At 34.2% G+C, this 22,398-nt stretch overlaps 2 protein-coding genes and 1 long non-coding RNA gene across 28 annotated transcripts in view; 2 read left to right on the forward strand and 1 right to left on the reverse strand.

The window, feature by feature from the left end:
* The window catches only part of ACSS3 (acyl-CoA synthetase short chain family member 3), a 161,131-nt gene extending 143,834 nt beyond the window's left edge, over nucleotides 1-17,297 (forward strand). Inside the window, exons 14-16 of the mRNA XM_032296849.1 lie at nucleotides 15,336-15,435; nucleotides 15,521-15,696; nucleotides 16,884-17,297. Coding sequence (XP_032152740.1) covers nucleotides 15,336-15,435; nucleotides 15,521-15,696; nucleotides 16,884-16,952 — 345 coding nt within the window. The 3' untranslated portion in view covers nucleotides 16,953-17,297. The remainder of the gene's footprint in view (nucleotides 1-15,335; nucleotides 15,436-15,520; nucleotides 15,697-16,883) is intronic.
* A 1,268-nt stretch (nucleotides 17,298-18,565) lies between these two features.
* LOC116563977 overlaps nucleotides 18,566-22,398 on the forward strand; it is a 30,277-nt gene continuing 26,444 nt past the window's right edge. The window contains exon 1 of the long non-coding RNA XR_004274672.1: nucleotides 18,566-19,589. This is a non-coding gene — a long non-coding RNA (uncharacterized LOC116563977). The remainder of the gene's footprint in view (nucleotides 19,590-22,398) is intronic.
* PPFIA2 (PTPRF interacting protein alpha 2) overlaps nucleotides 20,693-22,398 on the reverse strand; it is a 485,005-nt gene continuing 483,299 nt past the window's right edge. For 22 of the 26 annotated variants that reach the window (XM_032296654.1, XM_032296718.1, XM_032296670.1 and 19 more), the window contains one exon: nucleotides 20,696-22,098. Coding sequence is in view for 4 of the 26 variants with exons in the window: in XM_032296751.1 (XP_032152642.1) it covers nucleotides 22,070-22,098 (29 nt within the window). In the remaining 22 variants the exon portion in view is untranslated. Of the gene's footprint in view, nucleotides 22,099-22,398 lie in introns of all 26 variants that reach the window. The other 4 variants (XM_032296751.1, XM_032296787.1, XM_032296710.1 and 1 more) reach the window with 1 other exon arrangement.

Below are 22,398 nucleotides of genomic sequence, written 5' to 3' on the forward strand. Positions count from 1 at the left end.
TTCCAATCTGAATGTTTTTTATGTCTTTTTCTTGCCTTTTGGAACTGGCTAGAACTTTAAGTATGATGTTGAATAATATATACACAATGGAATATTATTCCACCATAAAAAGAAGGAAATCTTGTCATTTGCAACACCGTGGATGAACCTGGAGGACATTATATTAAGTGAAATAAGCCAGGCACAGAAAGACAAATACCACATGATTTCATTTGTATATGGACTTTAAAAAACTGATCTCGTAGAAATAGAGAGTAGAATCGTAGTTACCAGAAGAGGCTGGGGTGGTTAGGAGGAAATGGGGTATGGTGAAATGTTGGTCAAGAAATACATAATTACAGTTAGGTATAGCAAATAAATTCAAGAATCTACAGTACGGCAAGGTTAATGACAGTAGTTATACTTAATGACAATAAATAATGATCATATAGTCTTGAAAATGCAAAGAAAGTTAAGTGCTCTCACCACAAAAATGGTAACTATGTGAAGTAATGCATTTGTTAATTAGCTAGACTTAGCCATTTCACGTTTATATACTTCAAAACATCATGCAGTACATTATAAATACAAATAATATTTTCTGTCAATTAAAAATGGACGTGTGGATTCCAGGAAAGTTTTAAATTTTGTTTTAGCTGTTGAACAACTATTTAATAGTTGCTTTTTGATTAGATATTTTTGTCCCATAATGTATTTTCTAATTAATTTTTGCTCGTATTTGAGAAAGTAGTTGATTCTTGTATGTATTTTGCAACCAAGTCTTTTTTTTTTTTTTTTTTTTTTGGCTCACTGCAACCTCCGCCTCTCAAGTTCAAGCAGTTTTCATGCCTCAGCCTCCCGAGTAGGTGGGATTACAGGTACCTGACACCATGCCCGGCTAATTTTTAGTAAAGATGGAGTTTCACCATGATAGCCAGACTGGTCTCGAACTCCTGACCTCAGGCGATCGACCTGCCTCAGTCTCCCAAAGTGCTGGGATTACAGACGTGAACCGCCGTGCCCAGCCCAACTTTTTTGCTAAACTCCATTTGTTCTCATCATTTTTCAGTTGATTATCTTAGTTTGCACAGGCAAATTGCTCCCATCCACAAATAACAACCTACTTCTAATAATTAGAAAAGCTCCTTTATTTTCAGTTTTATCAAGTTGGTTAAAAAATATCCAAAGCTTGTTCCACTCAGTAAAACCAGGGATTTTCTTTTTAGTTAAAAAAGAAGTTTTCTATCAGATAACTTTGAGAAGCACAAGGCTGGAATTTCCAGAATAATACTGGCTAACATCTAGTTTGGCAGGGGTTACAAACATCCTTGTGTTGTTGTTGATAGTTTTAGTATTTTACCACTGAAAATAATGTTGGTTATTGGTTTAGAAGATTATATGTATGTTAGGAAAATCATGTCTCTATTTCACTGGTGTTTTCTAATTGATAGTATAGATTAAAATTTATCAATGTCTTTTTGTGTAACTAAAGAGATAACCAGTGTTCTGGTCTCATGACCTATCCTATTGCAGTGATAAGATATAAAAGGTTTTAATATGTTTTAAAAAAAAAAAAAAAAAAAAAAAGACTGGTAAGAGTGGAATCCCTTGTCTTGTTCCTGATCTTAGGGTAAATGCAAGAATGGTGCTAATTGTGGGTATTTCTGTAAATATGCACTTTATCAAACTGAATAAATTTTTTCTCTTTCTAATTTGCTGAAGTGTTATTTTTAATTCTGAATGAAATTTGAATTTTATCAAATGTTTTTCTGCCTTTGTTGATAAAAACATTTTTTAACCCTCTTATATGAATTACATTAAATAATTTTCAGCTATTGAACCAGTCTTGCATTCCTGGGACAAACTTTACATGATTGAAATGAATTATTGTTTTTATACATTGATCGGTTTAATCAATAGTAATTTTCCTTATTCTGAAATCTACTCTTTGTGATAATCATATAGGCCTTCTCCTTTTTTAATCATATTTGAATCATTGATCTGTTTCCACTTTTTCATTTTTAATCTGTCTGTATTATGTTTCATTGGGTTTCTTGTAGACAGCATCGACTTAGATAATATGGACAGCATATATTTGTTTTCATTTTTATCCAGTCTGATAATCTCCATCATTTAACTAGTGTTTTCAGATGATTTGCACTTAATTATTGATATATATCTGTCTGCCAGTTTATTATTTTCGATTATTCTCTTTTTCATTCTCTCGTTTAATTCTCCCCTCTTTTCTCTTTTAAGTTCTTTTGGTTCTTTTTTTGTAGCTTTTATTGATTTGCTGAGAACGTCTATGATTCCATTCATGCCAAGAGTTTTTCCCCATTCTTCTTGGGCCATGGTTATTATTTGGTTTTTAATATTCATCTTTGTTAATTTTATCCTGAATGTGAAAATGAGGTGTTCTGGGTCAAAGACAGACTTTTTTGATAAGAGTGTCATTTCCCCCTTACCCTAGGTCTTATTATGACCCAATGACAACTTTTCCTATATGAGTAGCCAGATCCTCCATAAATGAAGGTTAAAAAAATGATTATTCTGTACTTATAAAAGGGAGGGAGGCAGCCATCCTTCCTAAAGGATCTTCTTAAAGACATAATGTCTTTTATCAAAACTCTAATTATTTATTATGTAAGTAAAATAGCCCCAGGAGCTAGATAGCTCTGTGTGTCTCCATTTTTACAATCTGGAAATGTTTCCAACTCCTGGGAATTAATCTTTTCTAGCAGGTAAATACCTAAGAAGATAGTGAGCCAGTCTCCCCAGCATCTTGGGAGTTTATTTTAGTCTGGACTATACACATTTGGCCTTGACAGGTAAATTAAAGTTTTATTATCATTTAAGATCTGAGCAATTCATTAGGCAAATGACTATAGATCTAATTTTTCTGATGTTTGAAGAGACTCATTAAGCTAGGGCTTTTTATAGGAGCACTGAGAAATCTAGAGTTTTATTTCTCCATGGTTGAAATAGCTAAGTTAAAATTTTTGATGATTCTAATATTTGGATAATCATGGGTTTGGTATTAGGGATTGTCATTTTCTTAAAAAGATGTTTAGATTTTCCTGATAACTGTTATGTTTATTTTAGATCTTATCCCAAGTATTATTTTTTTAAATTGTACTTTAGGTTCTGGGGTACATGTGCAGATCACGCAGAATTGTTGCCTAGGTACACACATAGCAATGTGGTTTGCTGCCTCCATCCCCCCGGCACCTACATCTGGCATTTTTCCCCATGTTATCCCTCACTGACCTCCCCACACCTCAGCTGTCCCTCCCTTGGCACCCCCCAACAGACCCCAGTGTGTGATGCTCCCCTCCCTGTGTCCCTGTGTTCTCATTTTTCAACACCCGCCTATGAGTGAGAACATGCGGTGTTTGATTTTCTGTTCTTGTGTCAGTTTGCTGAGAATGATGGTTTCCAGATTCATCCTACGACATGAGAGTCTGGATCCTACTTAAACCCTCAGGATTTTTGTTCTTGTGGCTATTTATTTTAGGAAGTAGTCAGCAGAGTTAGGATCAGACTACATAGCCTTACCCACTTTCTATGGATTGTGGTTTCACTGTCAATTTAGTTTTCAAAGCTTTTGTCTGTTTGGATATTCTGCATATACGATCATGTTGTTTGTGAACAAATACGGTTTGATATCTTCTTTCTCAATCTGTATACCTTTTATATTACTTTCTTGTCTTATTGCACCAGCTAGTATGATGTTGTCTTTCTTGTCTTGTTGCAGTAGCCAGTATGATGTTGAAAATTTAGTTGTGAGAGGAGACAAAATAAATGACAGCAGTGATGCAAGGGCTAGAAGGCAGGAATTAGGAATGTTTTGTTATAAGGTACTTGGTCTGTCTATGAAGTGTTATTTGAGTGTGGACTTTTTTTGTTATTCTTCTTAGTTGTTGAATGAAGTGGTCTATTGAAGTCAGTTGTGTTCAGTTGATTGATGATACTGTTGAACTCAACTATGTCTTAACTGTGTACCCAGTAGATCTGTCAATTTTGCACAGAGGGGCATCAGAGTCTTGAAGTATAATATTTGATTCATCTATTTCTCCTTCCAATTCTATCAGTTTTTGCCTGATATACTTTGATGCTCTAAGGATTATCGTGCCTTTTTGGGTTATTGTCCTCTTTATTATTATGTAATGCTCCTCTTTATCATTGACAAATTTTCTTGCTCTGAAATTTGCTGTGCTTGAAATTAACATAGCTACTCCTGCTCATAAAATGAGCATGGCATAACTTTCCCTTTACTTTTAATCTATGTGTATTTTTATATTTAAAATGAGTTTCTTTCAGACAACATACAATTGAGGCTTGCTTTTTGATCCATTCTCTGATAATCTGCCTTTTAATTGGTATATTTAGATTATTGATATCAAGTGATCATTAATATAACTGAATTAATATTTACCATATTTGTTATTGTTTTCTGTTTGTTGCCCTTACTCTTTGTTTCTATTTCTGTCCTCCTTTTTCTGCATTTGGTGCTTACAATTGAACACTTTATATCATTTGCTCTCCTTTCTTAATAAATATGTTTTTGTAAACTTGTTTTAGTGTTTGCCCTAGTGTATGCAATATATGTTTACAACTGACCAAATCCAGACTCAGATAATACTATATTACTTCATAGGCAGAGCAAATATCTTATAATAACAAAATATTTCTAATTCCTACAGTCTGGCCCTTGCCTCGCTGCTGTCATTCACTTGCTTATACATAAACATATATGTATGTGCATATACACACATTGTTGCTATTATTATTTTTAACGAACTTATCTGTGAGGTAAATTGAGAACAAGAAAAATAAAGTTTTTTATTTTACTTTTGTTTATTCATTTCTGATGCACTTCCTATATTTTTATACAAGTTTCTGACTTATTTTCCTTGTGTCTGAATAACTTGACATTTCTTGCAAAGCAGGTATACTTGCAACACATTCCCTCAATGTTTGTTTGTATGAAAAAGTCTTTATTTCTCCTTAATTTTTGAAGGATAATTTTCTGCAGTATAGCAATCTAGAATTCTGTAATTCTAGAATTAATAGTGTTTTTCTTTCCCCTTTTGATGCTTTAAGTATTTCACTCCACTCTCTTCTTGTTTATGTGGTTCCTAAAGAGAAGTCACATGTGATTCTTATCTTTTCTTCTCTGTAGGTAGGGTGTTTCTGCCTCCACTCTGATTTTCTGTAGAATTTTTTTCTTTACCTTAGAATGTTTGAAATTTGAATATGATATGCCTACATGTAGGATTTTTTTTATATTTGCCTTTCTTGATGTTTTCTTCAATTCTTAGATTTATGATTTTGTTTCAGCATTAATTTGCCAGACATTCTCAGTCCTAATTTCTTCATATGTTGCTTCTGTTTCTTCTCGTTACTGCTATTATGTGTTTGTTACAGCTTTTGTACTTGCTCTGGTGTTCCTGGGTATTTTGTTCTGTTTGGCAATTTTTTTTCCATCTTTTTTCTCTTTGATTCTTGGTTTTGGAGGTTTCTACTGATACAGCCTCAAGCTCCAAGTTTCTTCCTTCAGCCATGCCTAGTTTACCAATAAGCCCATCAAAGACATTCTTTATTTTTAATACAGTAATATTTATTTCTAGCATTTTACAAATACTTTCTTAGAATTTCAGTCTCTCTGCTTAGCTTACATTAATCATCTATTATTGCAAGTTGTCTACTTTTTTCTATTAAAGCCCTTAACATATTATAGTTTTAAAAAAGATCATGTTCAGATAATTTCAATATTCCTGCCGTATGAAATTGTTTCTAATGTTTATTCGGTCTTTTCAAACTCTGTGGTTTGTTGTTTTGAATTTTTTTTTTTTCCTTTTAGTGAGCCTTGTAATAGTTTGTTGAATACTGAGATAATGTACCATGTAAAAAGAACTTCAGCATATAGACTTTTATTGGTGTAGTGGTAAGATGTGGGGAGAGGAAAAGTATTCTGTAGTTCTATGATTAAATCTCAGTTTTTTCATGAACATGTATCCCTAGACTGTGAACTTCATCAATTTTTTGTAGATATTTTTCCCTCTTGGTTAAAATAGGATGAATAAAGGGGGCTAGAATTGGATATTTCATTTCTCCTACATCAATTAGACTCTCAGAAAACTGTAGCAGTTAGGTTCTGTTGTAGAATCATTTCTTTAAAGGGTAGAACCTATAAAGAGGAACACAGTGTTTCGTCATACAGCTCAGGTTTTCCAACCTTGGCATTTGTTCCTGTAGATGTTTCTGCTCCAATAAATTGTGTTTTCCTGTATTTACTTGTCTGTCTCTCCAGTTTTGGGGTCAGTGGTTTTCCCTGTTAACTTACTCTCTGACAAATATAAGAAGAGCTGTTCCCCGCCCCGCCCCCCCACCCAGTTTGTTTAACTTTCTACTTGTTAGAATGCAGTGGTGAATTCTAAGCTTCTTACATGTAGTGCTAAAACCAGAGATCTCTCTTCCCTTTTTGGTTCATAAAACTCTCCTTTGCTGCTGTTATGGGTAGGGAGTCAGGGCTTTGTCTCCCCGCAGTTACTAGGATTATTCCGGCAAAGTCTACAGGAACAGTGTCTCTGGGGAGAGTAAGAGGTTTTGTCTCTTTGCTGGAAGTTACCTAGCACATGGCAGGGTAAGTCAACAGAGAGCCACTCTCAGGAACAACATAGCTGCTGATGCAGAGAGCAAGTGGCAATGGTCCTTTCTGTGTTCTCTTGTATAGGGTAGGAGAGTACCCAGGGCTCCATCCTGCAGGATATGTTATACAGTTTGTGTGGAAAAGGGAAGGGGGACACCTTCATTGCTGACATTTACTTGGTATAAGGTGTGGAGAGTTAACAAATTTCCTACAGCTCAGTAGAGAGGGGGTGGGCCCTGCCAACAAAGGTTGGCACTCATCTCAAGTAGGGAGGACAAAACCTGTTTCATGGCTCCCCTACTCCTTTTCCTGGGCCTCTGACCAGGCACAGCAGGCTCTTAGGGCTTTTTCTGTCTGTACTCATTGTCAGTTACACATTTTGAGCTGTGTTAGCCCTCGGGCCAGATTATACAGAAAGTAGAATAAATGAACAACAACAACAAAAATAACTCCCAAACAAATCACAGTGAACTCATCACCAAGTTGTATTTCAAGTTCTGACAGTTCTGATCGAGTCTTCTAATATATATTTTAGCCCAGAGTTCTTCATTCTAATTGTGGGAGAGATGTTACTTCATTTTTTTTTCTAGAAGCAGACCCCCAGAATAGTTTTTAAGCAGCTGAATGGAGTAAACAAACTACAGTTTAAATAAAAGAAAATAGTTAAAGTAACATGATTAACAATTCATTGTGATCAGAGTATGCAGAGTCAAAGGTTTATTTCCTCTTTCTCTAATTAAAGGAGAATCATAAAAAATAACTATTGGGTACTAGGCTTAGTACCTGGGTGATGAAATAATCTGGACAACAGACCCCTGTGACATGAGTTTATTTATATAGCAATCCTGCTTATGTGCCCCTGAACCCAAAATAAAAGTTATAAAAATTAGAAATTAAAAAAAGTTTGTACCTATCTTCAAACATAACAGCTTAATACTTCTTGTTATGTTGGCATGCGTTTTTTAAACGTGATTTTTTTGAGTAAAATGAATTTTATCAAATATTTTAGAACATGTGATCTTTGTGTGCTATGATAAGGTTACCTTGTTTTCAAACAACTCTGAATTTTGTGATAACCTGAAATTGAAATTTTTGCTTCATGTCCTTTGGTGTGTTGGCAAAAGATGGTTCTAGTTGCATGAACTTTTAATTTCTTCCTTCTAAGAGATTACTTCCAATATTTACCTGCATTTCTGGCAGACTAAGCCCATCAAAATATGAAGATTATGTATACATAGCTCTTATTATTCATCAAAACTTTATTTTTTATTTTTAGAATGAAAAGAGGAGTGTCAACCTATTCAAATATATGTTGTGCTTTAATGCTTCTACTGAAATCCTTCTCATTGTATGTAACAGCAGAGTAAGACAGGCAGAAGATAGGCAGTTAAAATGGAAAAAGAGAAAAACATGCCGGAATTATTGGCATCTAACAGAAACTTTGTCACTGGGTCTTGAAGTATTTAGGGTGCATAACAGGGCACCACTCAGACCTTAACTCTAAGTCAACTTGTCTCTTTATATGCATTAAAGGACTAAGTTTTTATTAAATATTTAGATTTAATAAGAAAATTGTATCTCAATTTAAATCAGATTTGTCTTCTCTGACTGTGAAATCTCTTAGAGAATTGTGAACTGACACTTTATATTGACATTTTACAAGCTCCTAGCAAAATTGCTTAGCAAATTGATTATTTCCTTCTGAAATGTTTGATGATATACCCAGCTTTTATTAAAATGCGCAGACCTTAGTATCTCACCACTTGTCAAGGTTCCCAGTGGTGAATATCATATTCCATTTTAACTATTTGTAATAGGAATTGAGGGCCTTAATCCATTGTAAGTTTTATTATAGAAAAAAATAGACTGAATATTGTTTTTATGTGCAGTGAAAATATCAACGCTTTTCCAGTTTCTCTAAGTAAACATTATGAGTGATTATTAGAAAGACAAAAAAGTATATAAGTTATTGTTAAAAAGTCATCCATGCTTGCAAGGATGTAGAGAAAAGGAAACTTACATACTGTTGGTAGGAATGTAAATTAGCACAGCCATTATGGAAAATAGTATGGACTTTTTCAAAAAACTAAAAGTAGAACTACCATAAGGTTTTATAATCCCACTACTGGGTATTTATACAAAGAAAAAGAAATTAATATATCAAAGAGCTACCTTTACCCCCATGTTTATTGCAGCACTGTTCAAATAGCAAAAAAATGGAATCAACCTAAATGTCCATCAACAGATGAATGAAGAAAGAAAATATGGTTAATGTTCACAATAGAATAATACTTGGCCAAAAAATAATGAAATTCTGCCATTTGCAACTATTTGGATAGAACTAGATTTCATTATGTGAAGTGTAAGAAGCCAGGCACAGAATGACAATATTATCTATCCTCACTTACATATGTGAGATGGAATAGTTGATGTTACGGAAACAGAGAGTAGAATAATGCCAGAAGCTGAGAAGGGTGTGCGCATGTCACGTAGTGGAGGGACACGAAAAAAGATTGGTTAATGGGTACAAATATACAGTTAGAAAGAAGGAATAAGTTCTTATATTCAGTAGCAAATTAGAGTGACTGTAGTTAATAAAAATGTGTAGCTCAAAATAGCTAGAAATTAGGACTTGAAATGTTTTCAACATGTAGAAATTATAATTCCTCTAAGTGATGGATACCTTAAACACCCTGAATTGATCGTTATACACACTATGCATGTAATAAAATATTACATGTACCTTATAAATATGTACAAATATTTGTACCAATAAACTTTTTTAGAAAAAGAATTTCCAGTATAACAAAACCAAAAAATGTAAGCAAATTACCTAAATCAAGCACATATTCTATTAAAATTATTACATCAAAAATATTTCAGGAAACCCTATGTTCTTTTCAACTCTCATCATAAGAAAATGGAGCCCTAGAATAGCTTTTTATCAATTTAAGAAGACAGTATTCTTGCAGATCCAGTAAAAATGAGGATCTTCTTCAACTATTAAGTAATAATCAAGTTTATTTTGAGTTGATTAATTTTTGAAAGCCAAGCATCCAGCTAAACATTTAGGAAACTTTGGTGGAAGTTAAGGAGTTCATAGAAAAATTGTTTCGAAAATCTGCTAGTTCTGGATTTATAAGCTAAAATTTGCAGGAGCTAATATGGTTGTTTTTGCTCAGTTCTCTTTGACTGCTGTGGCTTTTCATGCAAAGAAATCTACAGGGATTTTCACGCAAGGAAATGTACAGGAAACAAATTGGGCTCTCTAATTTCACTCTTTCACTTGTAGCTTAAGTTTCAGTTTGTTAAATAATCCCACTAGTATTCATGGTAACTTGGAAATCGAGACAGAGACAAATTTTAAAGTCTACCTGGGACACTGCTCAAATACCATTTGCTGTTCAAAAGAACATGGGGTTTCCTGAAATATTTTTGAAGGTTGCTATGACCAAAGTGTCACTGTTTGTTTTCCAAGTTAGCTATTTTCTTTGCTATTTTAGGAATGATTATTTAACATTGAATATATTTCCATAAAGTGACTATCCAACTAAGATGCCTTGCCATTTCAGCTCCACACTGCATTAAATGACTATTGGATTTAAGTAGTTGCAACATTGCTGAATATTTCCTGAGTACTCATAGGAATATTGATGAGTATCTGGAATCTCTCTGACAAGTTTCCTAGATTACTCTAATGTCAGGAAATTTTTTAAAATCTCTCTTCTTCCCATTGCATAGATAATATCCATTACAAACTGGCTCCTCCCATCTTATGAAGGTGTTTGATTTGAACTAATTTTTGAAATTAAGATTCTTAAAAATGTAATTGAGAAACCTGTGTAGGTCAGCTCAGTGAAGCCTTGAAATATTTTAAATTCATTAAAATCTATGCAAAATTGGCAATATCTTAGAAATAACAGATGACAGGAAGTTACTAGTTCTATCCCATAACATTTATATACTCTCTTGTGGTGAGACTATTGCCTTTTAAGCTGCATCACTTTTTTAGGTACTTAAATACGAGTTAATCACAGATGCTGCATAGATTTTATTTGGAGGAAATGCATGAATCTGGATTTTGATATTTTTTCCCCCATAGGACATTTGGTTGGCTTCTGTCCCTGGAATGTTGCCAAGACATATTTTGACGCTTTCTCTTTTAATGATTCATTTGTTGAAATCATCACTTGGCATGCAAATATTATTTGTGGGGCCAACATGAAAAGCTGCCACTCTTCCTTTATGGCATTTTAAAAACCGATAGATGAATAATATTTTATCCACTATAATAGTGAAGTTCACTTAGATATGACACAGAATTCTTGAAAATGATTTTTTTCTCACAATTTTAAATAATTTATCTGCAGTAGACAAAAATAGGAAACTCTAATATTATATTACAAAAATGTTGTCATATATTTCTTATTTTTAAAATACTCCCTGCTTTTACAGAAAAACAGTCAACATTTTCTCATTCACTTCTAAAAGTGCTAAGACCAAGGACAGAAACTTAGTAAAACTTAACAAAGTGCAAGAGTGGCAAACTAGAAGTTTGATTTTAAAGTTAGTTAAAACTACAGTCTTATTGGTTAAGTGACAAAATATATGGATGATGGATTTTTTTTTTTATCAGTGATTTGAACAGATACCTTGGCATTTTAGGAACTCAGGTACAGAGAGTCATGGCACCAATGAACCCTAATAATTTTTTTGACAATTAAACCTCTGGTTAGCCAGTAAAAACAGTCGTTCTTTACTCACTAAAGGAATGACTCATCAGAATTCATGTGATCTAACCTTCCAAGTCTATATCCTATCTGGTACAGACAAAGTATTATTTTTCATGACTAATGACTGACTGTAGTAACTACTGAAACATATCCGGCAGTAAAATTTGTCTCTCTGATCTCTCTATATGGGTCTTAAAAGTAAAAATGGCTAACAAATGAGCTGTTGGGGGCATTTTAAGAGTTTATATAGAAGCGGTGGGAGAATATGGTGTTGCATAGTTTGTGCAGTATGTATTTAGCAGAAGGTTTTAGTTAGGCTCAACTAATGGAAAGGGTGTGAACATTTTTGCCTAAGCAAATCCTATAAAAGTTAACAAAGCATATCTTAGAAAAATCAGTTATTTAACATGTGCTACACTCAGCACTGCATGAATCAAAAACTACGTGGACAAAAACCTTTACAAGCCAACTCTTCAAACAGCATGCTTACTATAATATGATATAGAAGCAATAATGGGTCCACAGTAAGATACTATGCTGGCTTTGCACCCAACATCCTAGCAGTTCATAAAGTCTTCCAGTTTAGAGAAGAGAAAGCTTATTTTCAGTTTGACCTAATTAGAAAAAAAATTATTCATGGAAAGTTTGGGACTTAAAAATGGCATATGCTACCAGATCATGCTGAGTCTTTTTTCTGCCTCTCTGGCTGTGTTTGTTTGTTTACTTTTCCAGCTTCTCCTTTTTCATGTGCCCATTACATATTGGAGTTCTGTAAGGGCTTCACTCTTTTCTTCTTCTTACTTTCTCCTGAAATAAGAAGTCTATGACTTCTATTAGTATCTGTACATTAATGGCATCTCAATATGCATCTGCAGATTAAGCCTCTCCTCAGATTCTGGTATACAACTGCCTCTACTCTGATGTCTCAACAGCACCACAAAAAAACAACAACCACAAGACTGAATATGCAATCCTTCTCCTAAGGCTTGTCCTCATTAGCAATTTCTGGCTTAAAAATGATGCCAACATCCAACCAGATGCTCAAGTCAAAAACCACAGAATCGTCCTTAACTCTCTGTCTTACTCATGCTCTGTATTCAACGTATCATCAAATTTTGTCCATTTTACTGATAAAGAAATTCTTGTCTTTATTATTACTATCATGACCTTTGTCTACTGTAGTATCTTTTCAGGTGCTTTTCCCGTGTAAACTGTGACACCTACCCTCAACAATTCTTTATTTATTTTACATGATGAAACTAAGATAAGTATCCACTTCGAAGTAAAAGAAGCTAATCTGGAAAGGCTACATACTGAACGATTCCACTTATATGACATGCTGGAAAAGGACCTTGAAGAGAGTATAAAGATCAGTGGTTGCCAACGGTTAGGGGAAAGGGAGGGGATGAATGAACAGAGCACAGGGACTATTTAGGTCAGTAAAACTATTCTGAATGATACTATAATGGTGGATACCTGTCTTATACATTTGACAAAACCTATACATGTACAAGAGTGGACCATAATGTAGTAATGTAAACTATGAACTAGGGTAATGATGGTGTGTTAATGTTGGTTCATCAGTTGCAACAAATAAATTGCGCTTGTACAAAATTTTGATAATGGAGGCTGTGTATATGTAGTAGTAAAGTGTGTATGAGAATCCTACTTTCTTGTTTGATTTTGCTATGAATCTAAAACTAATTTGAAAAACACAGCTGGGTGTGGTGGCTTATGCCTGTAATCCCAGCACTTTGAGAGGTTGAAGCAGGTAGATTGCTTGAGCCCAGGAGTTTAAGACCAGCCTAGGCAACATGGTAAAACCCCATCTCTACAAAAAAGTACAAAAAATTAGCCAGACATGGTGGTGTGCACTTGTAGAACCAGCTACTCAGGAGGCTGAGGTGGGAGGATCACCTGAGCCTGGGAGGTTGAGGCTGCAGTGAGCTATAATCAATGGCAGTGCACTCTAGTCTGGGTGACAGAGTGAGATCCTATCTCAAACAAACAAACAAATAAACATAAAACCCCAATATTACATCTACTCTGATCTTACATCTCCTTCTCACTACTGAAAATGATTTATTGCCTTTTAAGAGCTGCTAAAATGAGTTGGAAGTTCCTAGCACAGTACTTATCCACCTCTGTAGCACCGTATCCTCCATTCTCACTCTTTGTGTGCTCTGTTTTCCAGCCACACTGGTCCTTTTGAGGTATCAGTGGTACCTGTGCAGTCCTTCCCTAGGGCTTTTGCCTCATCCCCTTCTCCTTGCCTAATAAATATCTACTCATCCTTCAGATCTGCTCATTGATGTTTCCTAAGGAAAAAGTTCTTTGAGGCCTGTATCTTTCTGCTAAATTGATTGCTATTGCTGTGTCTTTCATATACATATATATATACACACACACACATATATGTGAAAGATATATATATGAATATACATATATACATATATATGAAACATATATATTAAAGACATGTATAAATACATATATATGAAATACACAGCAATAGCAATCAATATATATATTCCACAGAGCTCTTACCACTTTTATATTTAGACATTTAGAATTATTAGATATTCATAATTATTAACATCTGTCTCCACTACTAGACTGTAAGCATCTTGAAGCAATATGCTGACTGTTTTTGGTCACCCCTGAGACCAGTGAGTGATTGCAACACAGGAGGCATTTAGCAAATATTTATGGAGTGAATGAATGAATGAATAGAAGAAAGAATAAGGACTGCCAGATGTGCTGTTGGTTACAAGTTTGCTTACTGTTTTATCTAGATATTAGAGTTTGGAGTCACTGAAATGATATTAATCTTTTAGAAAAGAACATTCGGAACATGCATTTTAAAAAGTCTCATCGCCATGTATACATATGTATATATGAATATATATATGATCTTAATGCTGGCTGCCATAAGTATACCTTCCAGAGGAATCCAAGGCTGCCCTGTGGCTAATAATTTTATTTCTGAGTCTATTGTATATGGTGTGTGTGTATATGTGTGTGTGTGTGTGTGTGTGTGTGTGTGTGTGTGTATATATATGTACCACCATATGCATATATATATGGTGACAAGACTTTTAAAAATGTGTGTATATATATACATATATATTCATATATACATCCATATATACACATATATATGCATATGTGATATATATCGTAAAACTTTTTAAAATGCATGTATATATATACACACACATATATCCATATGTGTATACATACACATACATATATCTCCCTTCACACATACACAAACACACACATACACACACACACACATATCTCCCTAAGCACCTGTATTTAATGTGGTTACTCAACTTTTGTGATTTCAGACAGATGCCAGCCTTGTGAACTTAAGGCGAGCAATATAAGTATAGTTCTTCAACAGTGGGGATTATCTGATGTTGGGGCCTCTTTCCACATCCAGCCTCTTGCAAGTCCTGAAAAATCATCTCTGGATGGATGGCCACTAAAGAAATTTCATTGTTCACTAACAGACTCAGAAATAAAGTTATTCGTTAGCCATAGGGCAGCCTTGAATTCCTCTGGAAGGTATGCTTATGGCAGCCAGCATTAAGGCCAAATCACCATGAGGCTGCCTGTTTGCAGAGGTTTGTTTACACATGGTATCCACTATACATTTTCTCTGACTTCATTAATAAACAATTGAGACAAAGAAACCATTTCCTTACTTTCTAGGTAAGCTAAGCAATTTATCTTAATTACTGTCAACCTTTAGTGACTACCATGGGGATTCTAACCATTCACTTCAGTAGTAATGATATAAATTACTTATGAATTTTAAATAGGTAGCCATGGATTTTTGGGTTCTCTTACACGTACCTTTTTTTCCCAGCTGAAATTATATGTTTGTATACCTTAGGCTATATGGTAAATGTATATATGTAGTAAATATGTATATTCTAAATGAATGCCTTTCCTTATTACAGTCAATCCTTTCCCATGGCACCGTGGCAGACTGTGCTGTTGTTGGCAAGGAAGACCCTTTAAAAGGTCACGTCCCTTTAGCACTCTGTGTGTTGAGAAAAGGTGAGAGATCTTTGTCCTTGAATGCTTGGGCCTGAATAATTAACTAAGGTTAATTCAGTGCTTACCATCTGAACTTTCTCTCTAGATATAAAAGCAACAGAGGAGCAAGTTTTGGAAGAAATTGTGAAACACGTTAGACAGAGCATTGGCCCTGTGGCTGCTTTTCGAAATGCAGTGTTTGTCAAGCAGCTCCCCAAAACCAGATCTGGAAAAATCCCTCGATCAGCTTTATCTGCCATGGTCAATGGCAAGCCATACAAGGTAATTTATCAAAGATATTTAATCTTGGCTTGTAGAATATTTTTCTTCATTTCTTTGGCATAAGCAAAGCTCTTAAAAATGGTTCTCAAATATAAATTACATACCTAGAAAACACATAATAGTACCATTTTTTTTAATGTTAAGGGAGAAATTATATAGCCATTCCTTCTGTAGGGATGAGGGTTTTGAAAAGAAACTCAGATTAGTTAAGAACATATGCTTTGATGATAAGAACCAACGTCTGAAAATATTTATTTTTATTTAGAGACAGAGTCTTGCTGTATCACCCAGGCTGTAGTGCAGTGGTGTAATCACCAGAACTGCAGCCTCAAAGTTCTGTTCTAAAGGGATCCTCCCACATGAGCCTCACAAGTAGTTGGGGCTACAGGTACATGCCACTGTGCCTGGCTAATTTTTTTATTTTGTATTTTTAGAGGTAGTGTTCTGTCTATGTTGCCCAGGGTGGTCTTGAACTCCTGGGCTCAAGCGATTTGACTGCCCCAACCTCCGAAAGTTCTGGGATTACAGGCCTGAACCACTACTGCCTGTCAAAATATTTTTGCTCTTAGTAATTGTCAGTTAAATTCAAACAAATTTGTGGAAATTCAATCCTATTGAATTACAAGGTCCATTTTCCTTATTATAGTAATTAATGGCAATTAGTGAATGAGAAAGGAAAATAATTGAGGCTGGCAGCAGTAGATGTTTAAAATGTTCTAATTGATAAATGCTAATTTTGTAATTATTTTTTACATTATTTTAGGAAATCTTAGGCTGATTCAAGCATATGTTTTCTTTTAATTTTAACATTATGTATGTGAAGATATACCTATTTTTATCATTAAGATAATAAAAGGCAATGCAATAGTAAGGAGTAGTTATGTGAACAAATGCCAAAAAAGAAAAAATCTTTCTGAAGAAATGCAAGACTCTTAAGAAGAACTCTAACTCTAGAGAAAATAACATCTAGGTCCAATAGTTTTTTGCTAATTGAACTGTTTATTTTTTTTACTCTGGAAAACTATAGATAAGTATTAATATATTAGGCTCAAAGTTCTCTATTTTTAAACTTTTCCATATGAATATTACAAGATGGGGAAAACAACATTGCATATAATTGTTTAATTATAGAAAGAGTAGAATAAATTTAAGGAAGAGTATTCACCTGACACTAATTTTTTTCCCAGATAACCCCTACAATTGAAGACCCCAGCATTTTTGGCCATGTAGAAGAAATACTGAAGCAAATATCATGAGTTTGTTTTATTCCTATTTTGAGTCAATTTCAGCTAATTTTTTAATTGTAATTAAAATATTTGAGTTGTTTCTCAGAAATAAATATTTCAGTAGAAATTACTTGCAAACTGAAATGTGAACTGTAAAACTTGGCCTAAACAAATCTAATGAAAACTTGTGAAAGACCTGTGCCTTCTGTTTGATTGGACCCTGTTAACATTGTTATTAGTTGCCTATAAGATGGCTCATTATATGTAATCTACTGCTTTATAAAAAATGTATCTACTGTATTATTTTTAAAATTGCACCCTCCAAGTAAAACACTTTAATTGAAAGCAATGCTGATATACAGCCACTTCCTGAAACTAAGAATCTGTAGTTTTGATCCAAAATCTAAAACTTGAAGTCAGAACATAACAAATTTTTCTTATAGAAATTTTAGATATTTTCTAATATTCTTTAGATATTTTCTAATATTTTCTAATATTCTTGTTTTAAATAGATGAAATGAGAAGTTTAGGTAATCATTAGACAGATGAAATTATCCAGTTAGGAGGACTTTTCTAGCTATTCGTTTTCTGAGGGAAAGCTGAACACCAAGGTTATAGCTATACCTTTAGGTCATTTGTTACTTAGGCAAGGAAAACCACATATCTGACCTGGCATGGTGGCTCAGCTTGTAATCCCAGCACTTTGGGAGACTGAGGTGGGTGGATGACTTGAGGTCAGGAGTTCAAGACCAGCCTGGCCAACATGGCGAAAGCGTGTAGCTACTGAAAATACAAAAATTAGCCAGGCGAGGTGGCAGGCTCCTGTAATCCCAACTACTTGGGAGGCTGAGGCAAGGAGAACTGCTTGAACTGCAGAGGTGGAGGTTGTGGTGAGCCGATATCTGCCATTGCACTCCAGCCTGGGTATAGAGTGAGACTCCATCTCAAAACAACAACAAAACACTTGCCTGGCAGACAGCCAAGATACCATTTAGTCCAATATTTTCATGGATTTGAGGGCTCCAGGGAGTACCTCCTAATGTCTCAGGCTCTTAGTTGGCTGTGCATTTCCAAATGATTCCAGATTCCCGTGGAAACAAGGAATCAATGTACAAATGTGGTGGAGGGGCAAGGAAAACTCTTAAGAAAGAAACATCAAGGTTTTTACATTAGGTTAAAGACCAAGAGGGTTTACAGGCAGGTAGTGTAATGTCTAGGTGATTTTGAAGTGAACTTAAGCCACTAGTTTTGAGGGACAAAGGACCAAAGGACAGAAAATGTAAAGACTGCAGATCTCCTGCTCCACCTCAGGGAGCAGCAGCCCCAGGAGAATATGGCCCCCAAAAGAGGTAAGTCTCCTGCTGCAAGATCTTCTGGGTTTTTTTTTTTTTTTTCCCCCGCTCTTGTTGCCCAAGCTGGAGTGCAATGGCGCAATCTTGGCTCACCACAACCTCTGCCTCTGGGGTTCAAGCGATTGAACCCTACTTGAATTGCAGAGGTAATTCCGAGTAGCTGGGATTACAGGCATGAGCCACCACGCCCCGCTAATTTTGTATTTTTAATAGAGACAGAGTTTCTCCATGTTGGTCAAGCTAGTCTTGAGCTCTCAACCTAAGTTTATCCTCCTGCCTCAGCCTCCCAAAGTGCTGGGATTACAGGCATGAGCCACCATGCCTGGCCGAGCCTCTGGTTTTTAGGAGAGAACAAAGAATCCTGATTTTAATGTAAAATCTCTAAAGTAATAACTCATTAAAAATATTGCAATGTCCAAAAGTATCTTTGCATTTAAATTCTAAAAATCTCTTAAGTATTTTTTTAAATAATTGAAAAGTTAGTTTTTGTTAAGCTAATAGGAATGGGCCAGTTAACTAGAGTAGATGGATGTAGGAAATTAAATATTTGATTTATTTAGGGATCTATATGATATCAGTTATCAAACAATACATTTTAACACAGAAGTATACTGTGCTCTTTGTATCTTTGATCATTCTTCAAGTATTTCTCAGTCTTTTAGTCTATCAGGAACATTATCATCAAGAGCAACTATTGTAGCATAATACTCTGGGTACATGAAATGTATACGGGAGATAAATAGACAATAGATGAAGGTTTATTGTTATAAAAATGATCTACCACTTATATAAAAACATTCTGAAAATGTTAACATTTTTGGGACTAAAGTCTGCAAAATAAATAGCTTCTTAAAGCAAATTCCTATTAAATTGCCTTCTTGTTACACCTGGAAAATATATAATTTTTCTCTTTAATTACGTTAGTAGCCTGAATTAAAGCAACTAGATAGACACTTTAATTTGAAGCTGTTGAGTTCCTTGAATTGTCTTTTTCATTGGTACATTTTATCCATTGTCACAACTGTGGTCTTCATTAATAACTTGTTTTTAATGTCTTAGCGGTAGAATGTGTTTCCTTATTTTTTTTCAAGTAAGAGTCAGTTAATTCAAAATGGCAAATTCTTTAGCTGAATGTGTGCCATTGTTCATTTGCAAAGTTTAATTTCAGGCAGATCCAAGAATTGTGTAAAGGTTGCATCTTTGTTCCTCTTGCACATTTTTTTTTTCTGGTAATCAAATCTGAAGGGACACCTAAGCAAGCAGACTTGGCTTATTTTCCAGTTGGATGGGAATGGAAAACAATGCTTGAGACTGGGTAAGTGGCTATTTTTTGTGTCTCACTGGGGAAATGCATCTCCTTTGCAAGGTCAAAGAATGTTGTTACTTTTATGTGATGAAAAATTGGGCAAGAAAAGTATGGTTGAATAATCAGACTGCTTAAAATTTGGGAGGTAAAAAATATTCTATTTTATTACTAACCATAAATCATTTTTGCTAGATAATACATAAAATATTCTGAATTAAATATATCTTTAAAAACAATATGATGTTACTAAAAAAATGCAGTCATATGTAAACTTGGAATAAATTCTGTGTGATCTTCGTTTGGTATTTTCATAGGATTTCTTACTATGAAAGAAATATGTTTCATATTTCATTTTTCCAATATCTTACCATAGGTAAGATATTAGAATCTAATCTGTGGTAAGATATTGGAAAAATGAAAATATAAAGTAGTTTCAAAAGTTATAGAAAAGTATTTTCCAATTCATTGAGTTACTTTGCTTGTGCAAATATATTAAACATATTTAAGTGAGACCTGTCCTACATTTAAAGACCAGTTTTGCTTATATAAAATTGTATTTGAAAGGTCCTGAACATTAAAAATGTGAAAATTTATAATGTTAATGATCAAAAGGTAACACGTTGAGATTCTGAGCTTAATCCATTAAATCGATTTTCGAATCTGGTAGAAATTATCTTATAAATTAAAGCATATTTTATGCTTTTTTGAGGGAAATAGCTGGATCTTTTGCATCACTCTATGTTAGTATTATAGATGATTAATCTTTTGATATCTTTAAAAGAAAGACATTGATTTTAGTGGTTGAGTGATGTATAATAGTAGATCCGAATCTAGTTATGGCATTGTAATGTCATAGTTCCTATGTTCTATTTCATTTCTATGAATGAAGATGCCCATGTTTAGATGAGTGTAGAAAGCTCTTTCTCATTGTTCCTGCTCAGGCCACATTTTTAGAAAAATTTAAGATCACTCCCATAAGCAAGTTTAGAACTCCCTCTTGTGGCAGACTCACTTTTGAAGCTAAATATTTGAGTCACCCAAAGAACAATTTTCCTGATAGTTTAAGTAAATTGTCGAGCCTTATGTGACTAGAAAACAAAGCTTAAACAGAGAACTGGAAGTATTTTTTTTATTATTGACAATGGAAAGGGTTTCTGTTACCATTACCTTTTGACTGAATCTGTTAAACAAAAATAGACATCGAAACAAATGTAATGTACGTGCAAACATAGCAAATTAAAATACAAAAAAAATTACTAATGACAGGTCTTGCGCTTAATAAGATCAAGCAGCAGAAAATCCGCAGTTAGATAAATGGTATTAGTAAATAGGTTTTACTTTGAATCTCCCATATAAACAAAGAATAAACAACAGTAACACCACCAAATAAAGCCACAGGGAAAGAGATTACTCTTCCATAATTTTATACACTATATGTGTTAATTGTTCTGTCTTTCATTTATTTCCTCTGATAAACTGACTTCAGGGAAGTCGCAACAAGGCCATCTTGGCTGAAAGCTTATAACATTAGACATGAGTTTGGCTAATGCCCTGTTCCATTGACAAAAGGGAAGGGTTTCTTGGGTTTTGTTTTCTCGTGGAAATGAGCCTCAGACTCTGCGGCGGTTGACATTTCGCTGTCCAGTACTGGCTGGCAGTTCAAGATACTTAAATGAACATGTGGTTCTAGTAAAGAAGTTTTTTTTTTTTTTTTTTTTTTCTTGGTCCACAGGTAACAAGAGAAGATAATGGTTTTTTAATATAAATTTTTAAATAATTGCTTTTGACCCTTGTAAACAGGTTGGCTTTGTTTTGTATTGAAAAGGAGATCGAGCCATCACAGTGCTATTTCTAAAGATATAGGACATCCCTGATTGCCTTTAAAGCTCTATTTTTTGGCTCCAGTTCCAGGTTAAATCATTCTTTTTTACATGATCAGAGGCAGGTTGTTCAGCTTTAAGTAAGTAAGTAAGTATTGACAGACTTGAAGGAGAAACATGTTGAAGCATGGAACATGCTTCAAGGAAACATTGATTTGACTGTTAACAATTCAAAAACTGTAAAAATGGTGGAATGGTAAAATACAAACAGTACTTAGAATTGTCAAATGTTTGTACTCGAGACTCCATGAACCATATATTTTATTTTTTAAAAAATCATATTTATATCCATTTACATAAGACTTACACATTTAAAAAGAAATGCACAGTAATACATAAATGCCTAGTATATTACAATAAAACATGAAAAACAAGTGGCTTCATTTCATAAAAGCATCTGTTGTACAGAGTTTATGATGTAGATGATGTTTATTATTCAAATGACTTAAGCATTTTATTACAATTGTAGTAAACTAATCAAATGTAACATCTGACTCCCCCCAAAATCACATTTTTTTCAGCTTTTAATAAATCATGACATCATTAGTTTCTTAGAATTCAGTTTTCACAAATATTTTCACTGCTTGTCTTCTTAGATGGTAGTGCACTTTAGGTAGAGTAGACTGAAAAGACGACATCTAAAATATACAATGGATAGCATTAGTTCACTGAAAAGTCCCAGACTGGGAAATCTCATTCTACTCCTCTGTGGGGTACCTCCATGCAGCCTTATTCCTGTCCTAAAACACCATGGGGAGGAAATCTAGGATCTAGCCAACAGCTATATCTAATTAACATTTGCTCTTCTCCAATTTGGTTCAGGGGAGCTTAATAAATAGTAAGATTTGCTCAACTTTGTGGAAAGTATGGCAGTAATGTAAACAAAGGTAGTTATGCAAATGTTAGCATGCTTTCTGAAAAATTTACAACTTGCTAAT

The sequence above is a fragment of the Sapajus apella genome, unplaced genomic scaffold (genome assembly GCF_009761245.1).
Source record: "Sapajus apella isolate SASKATOON/1434 unplaced genomic scaffold, GSC_monkey_1.0 scaffold2, whole genome shotgun sequence".
Classification (NCBI taxonomy): Eukaryota; Metazoa; Chordata; class Mammalia; order Primates; family Cebidae; genus Sapajus; species Sapajus apella.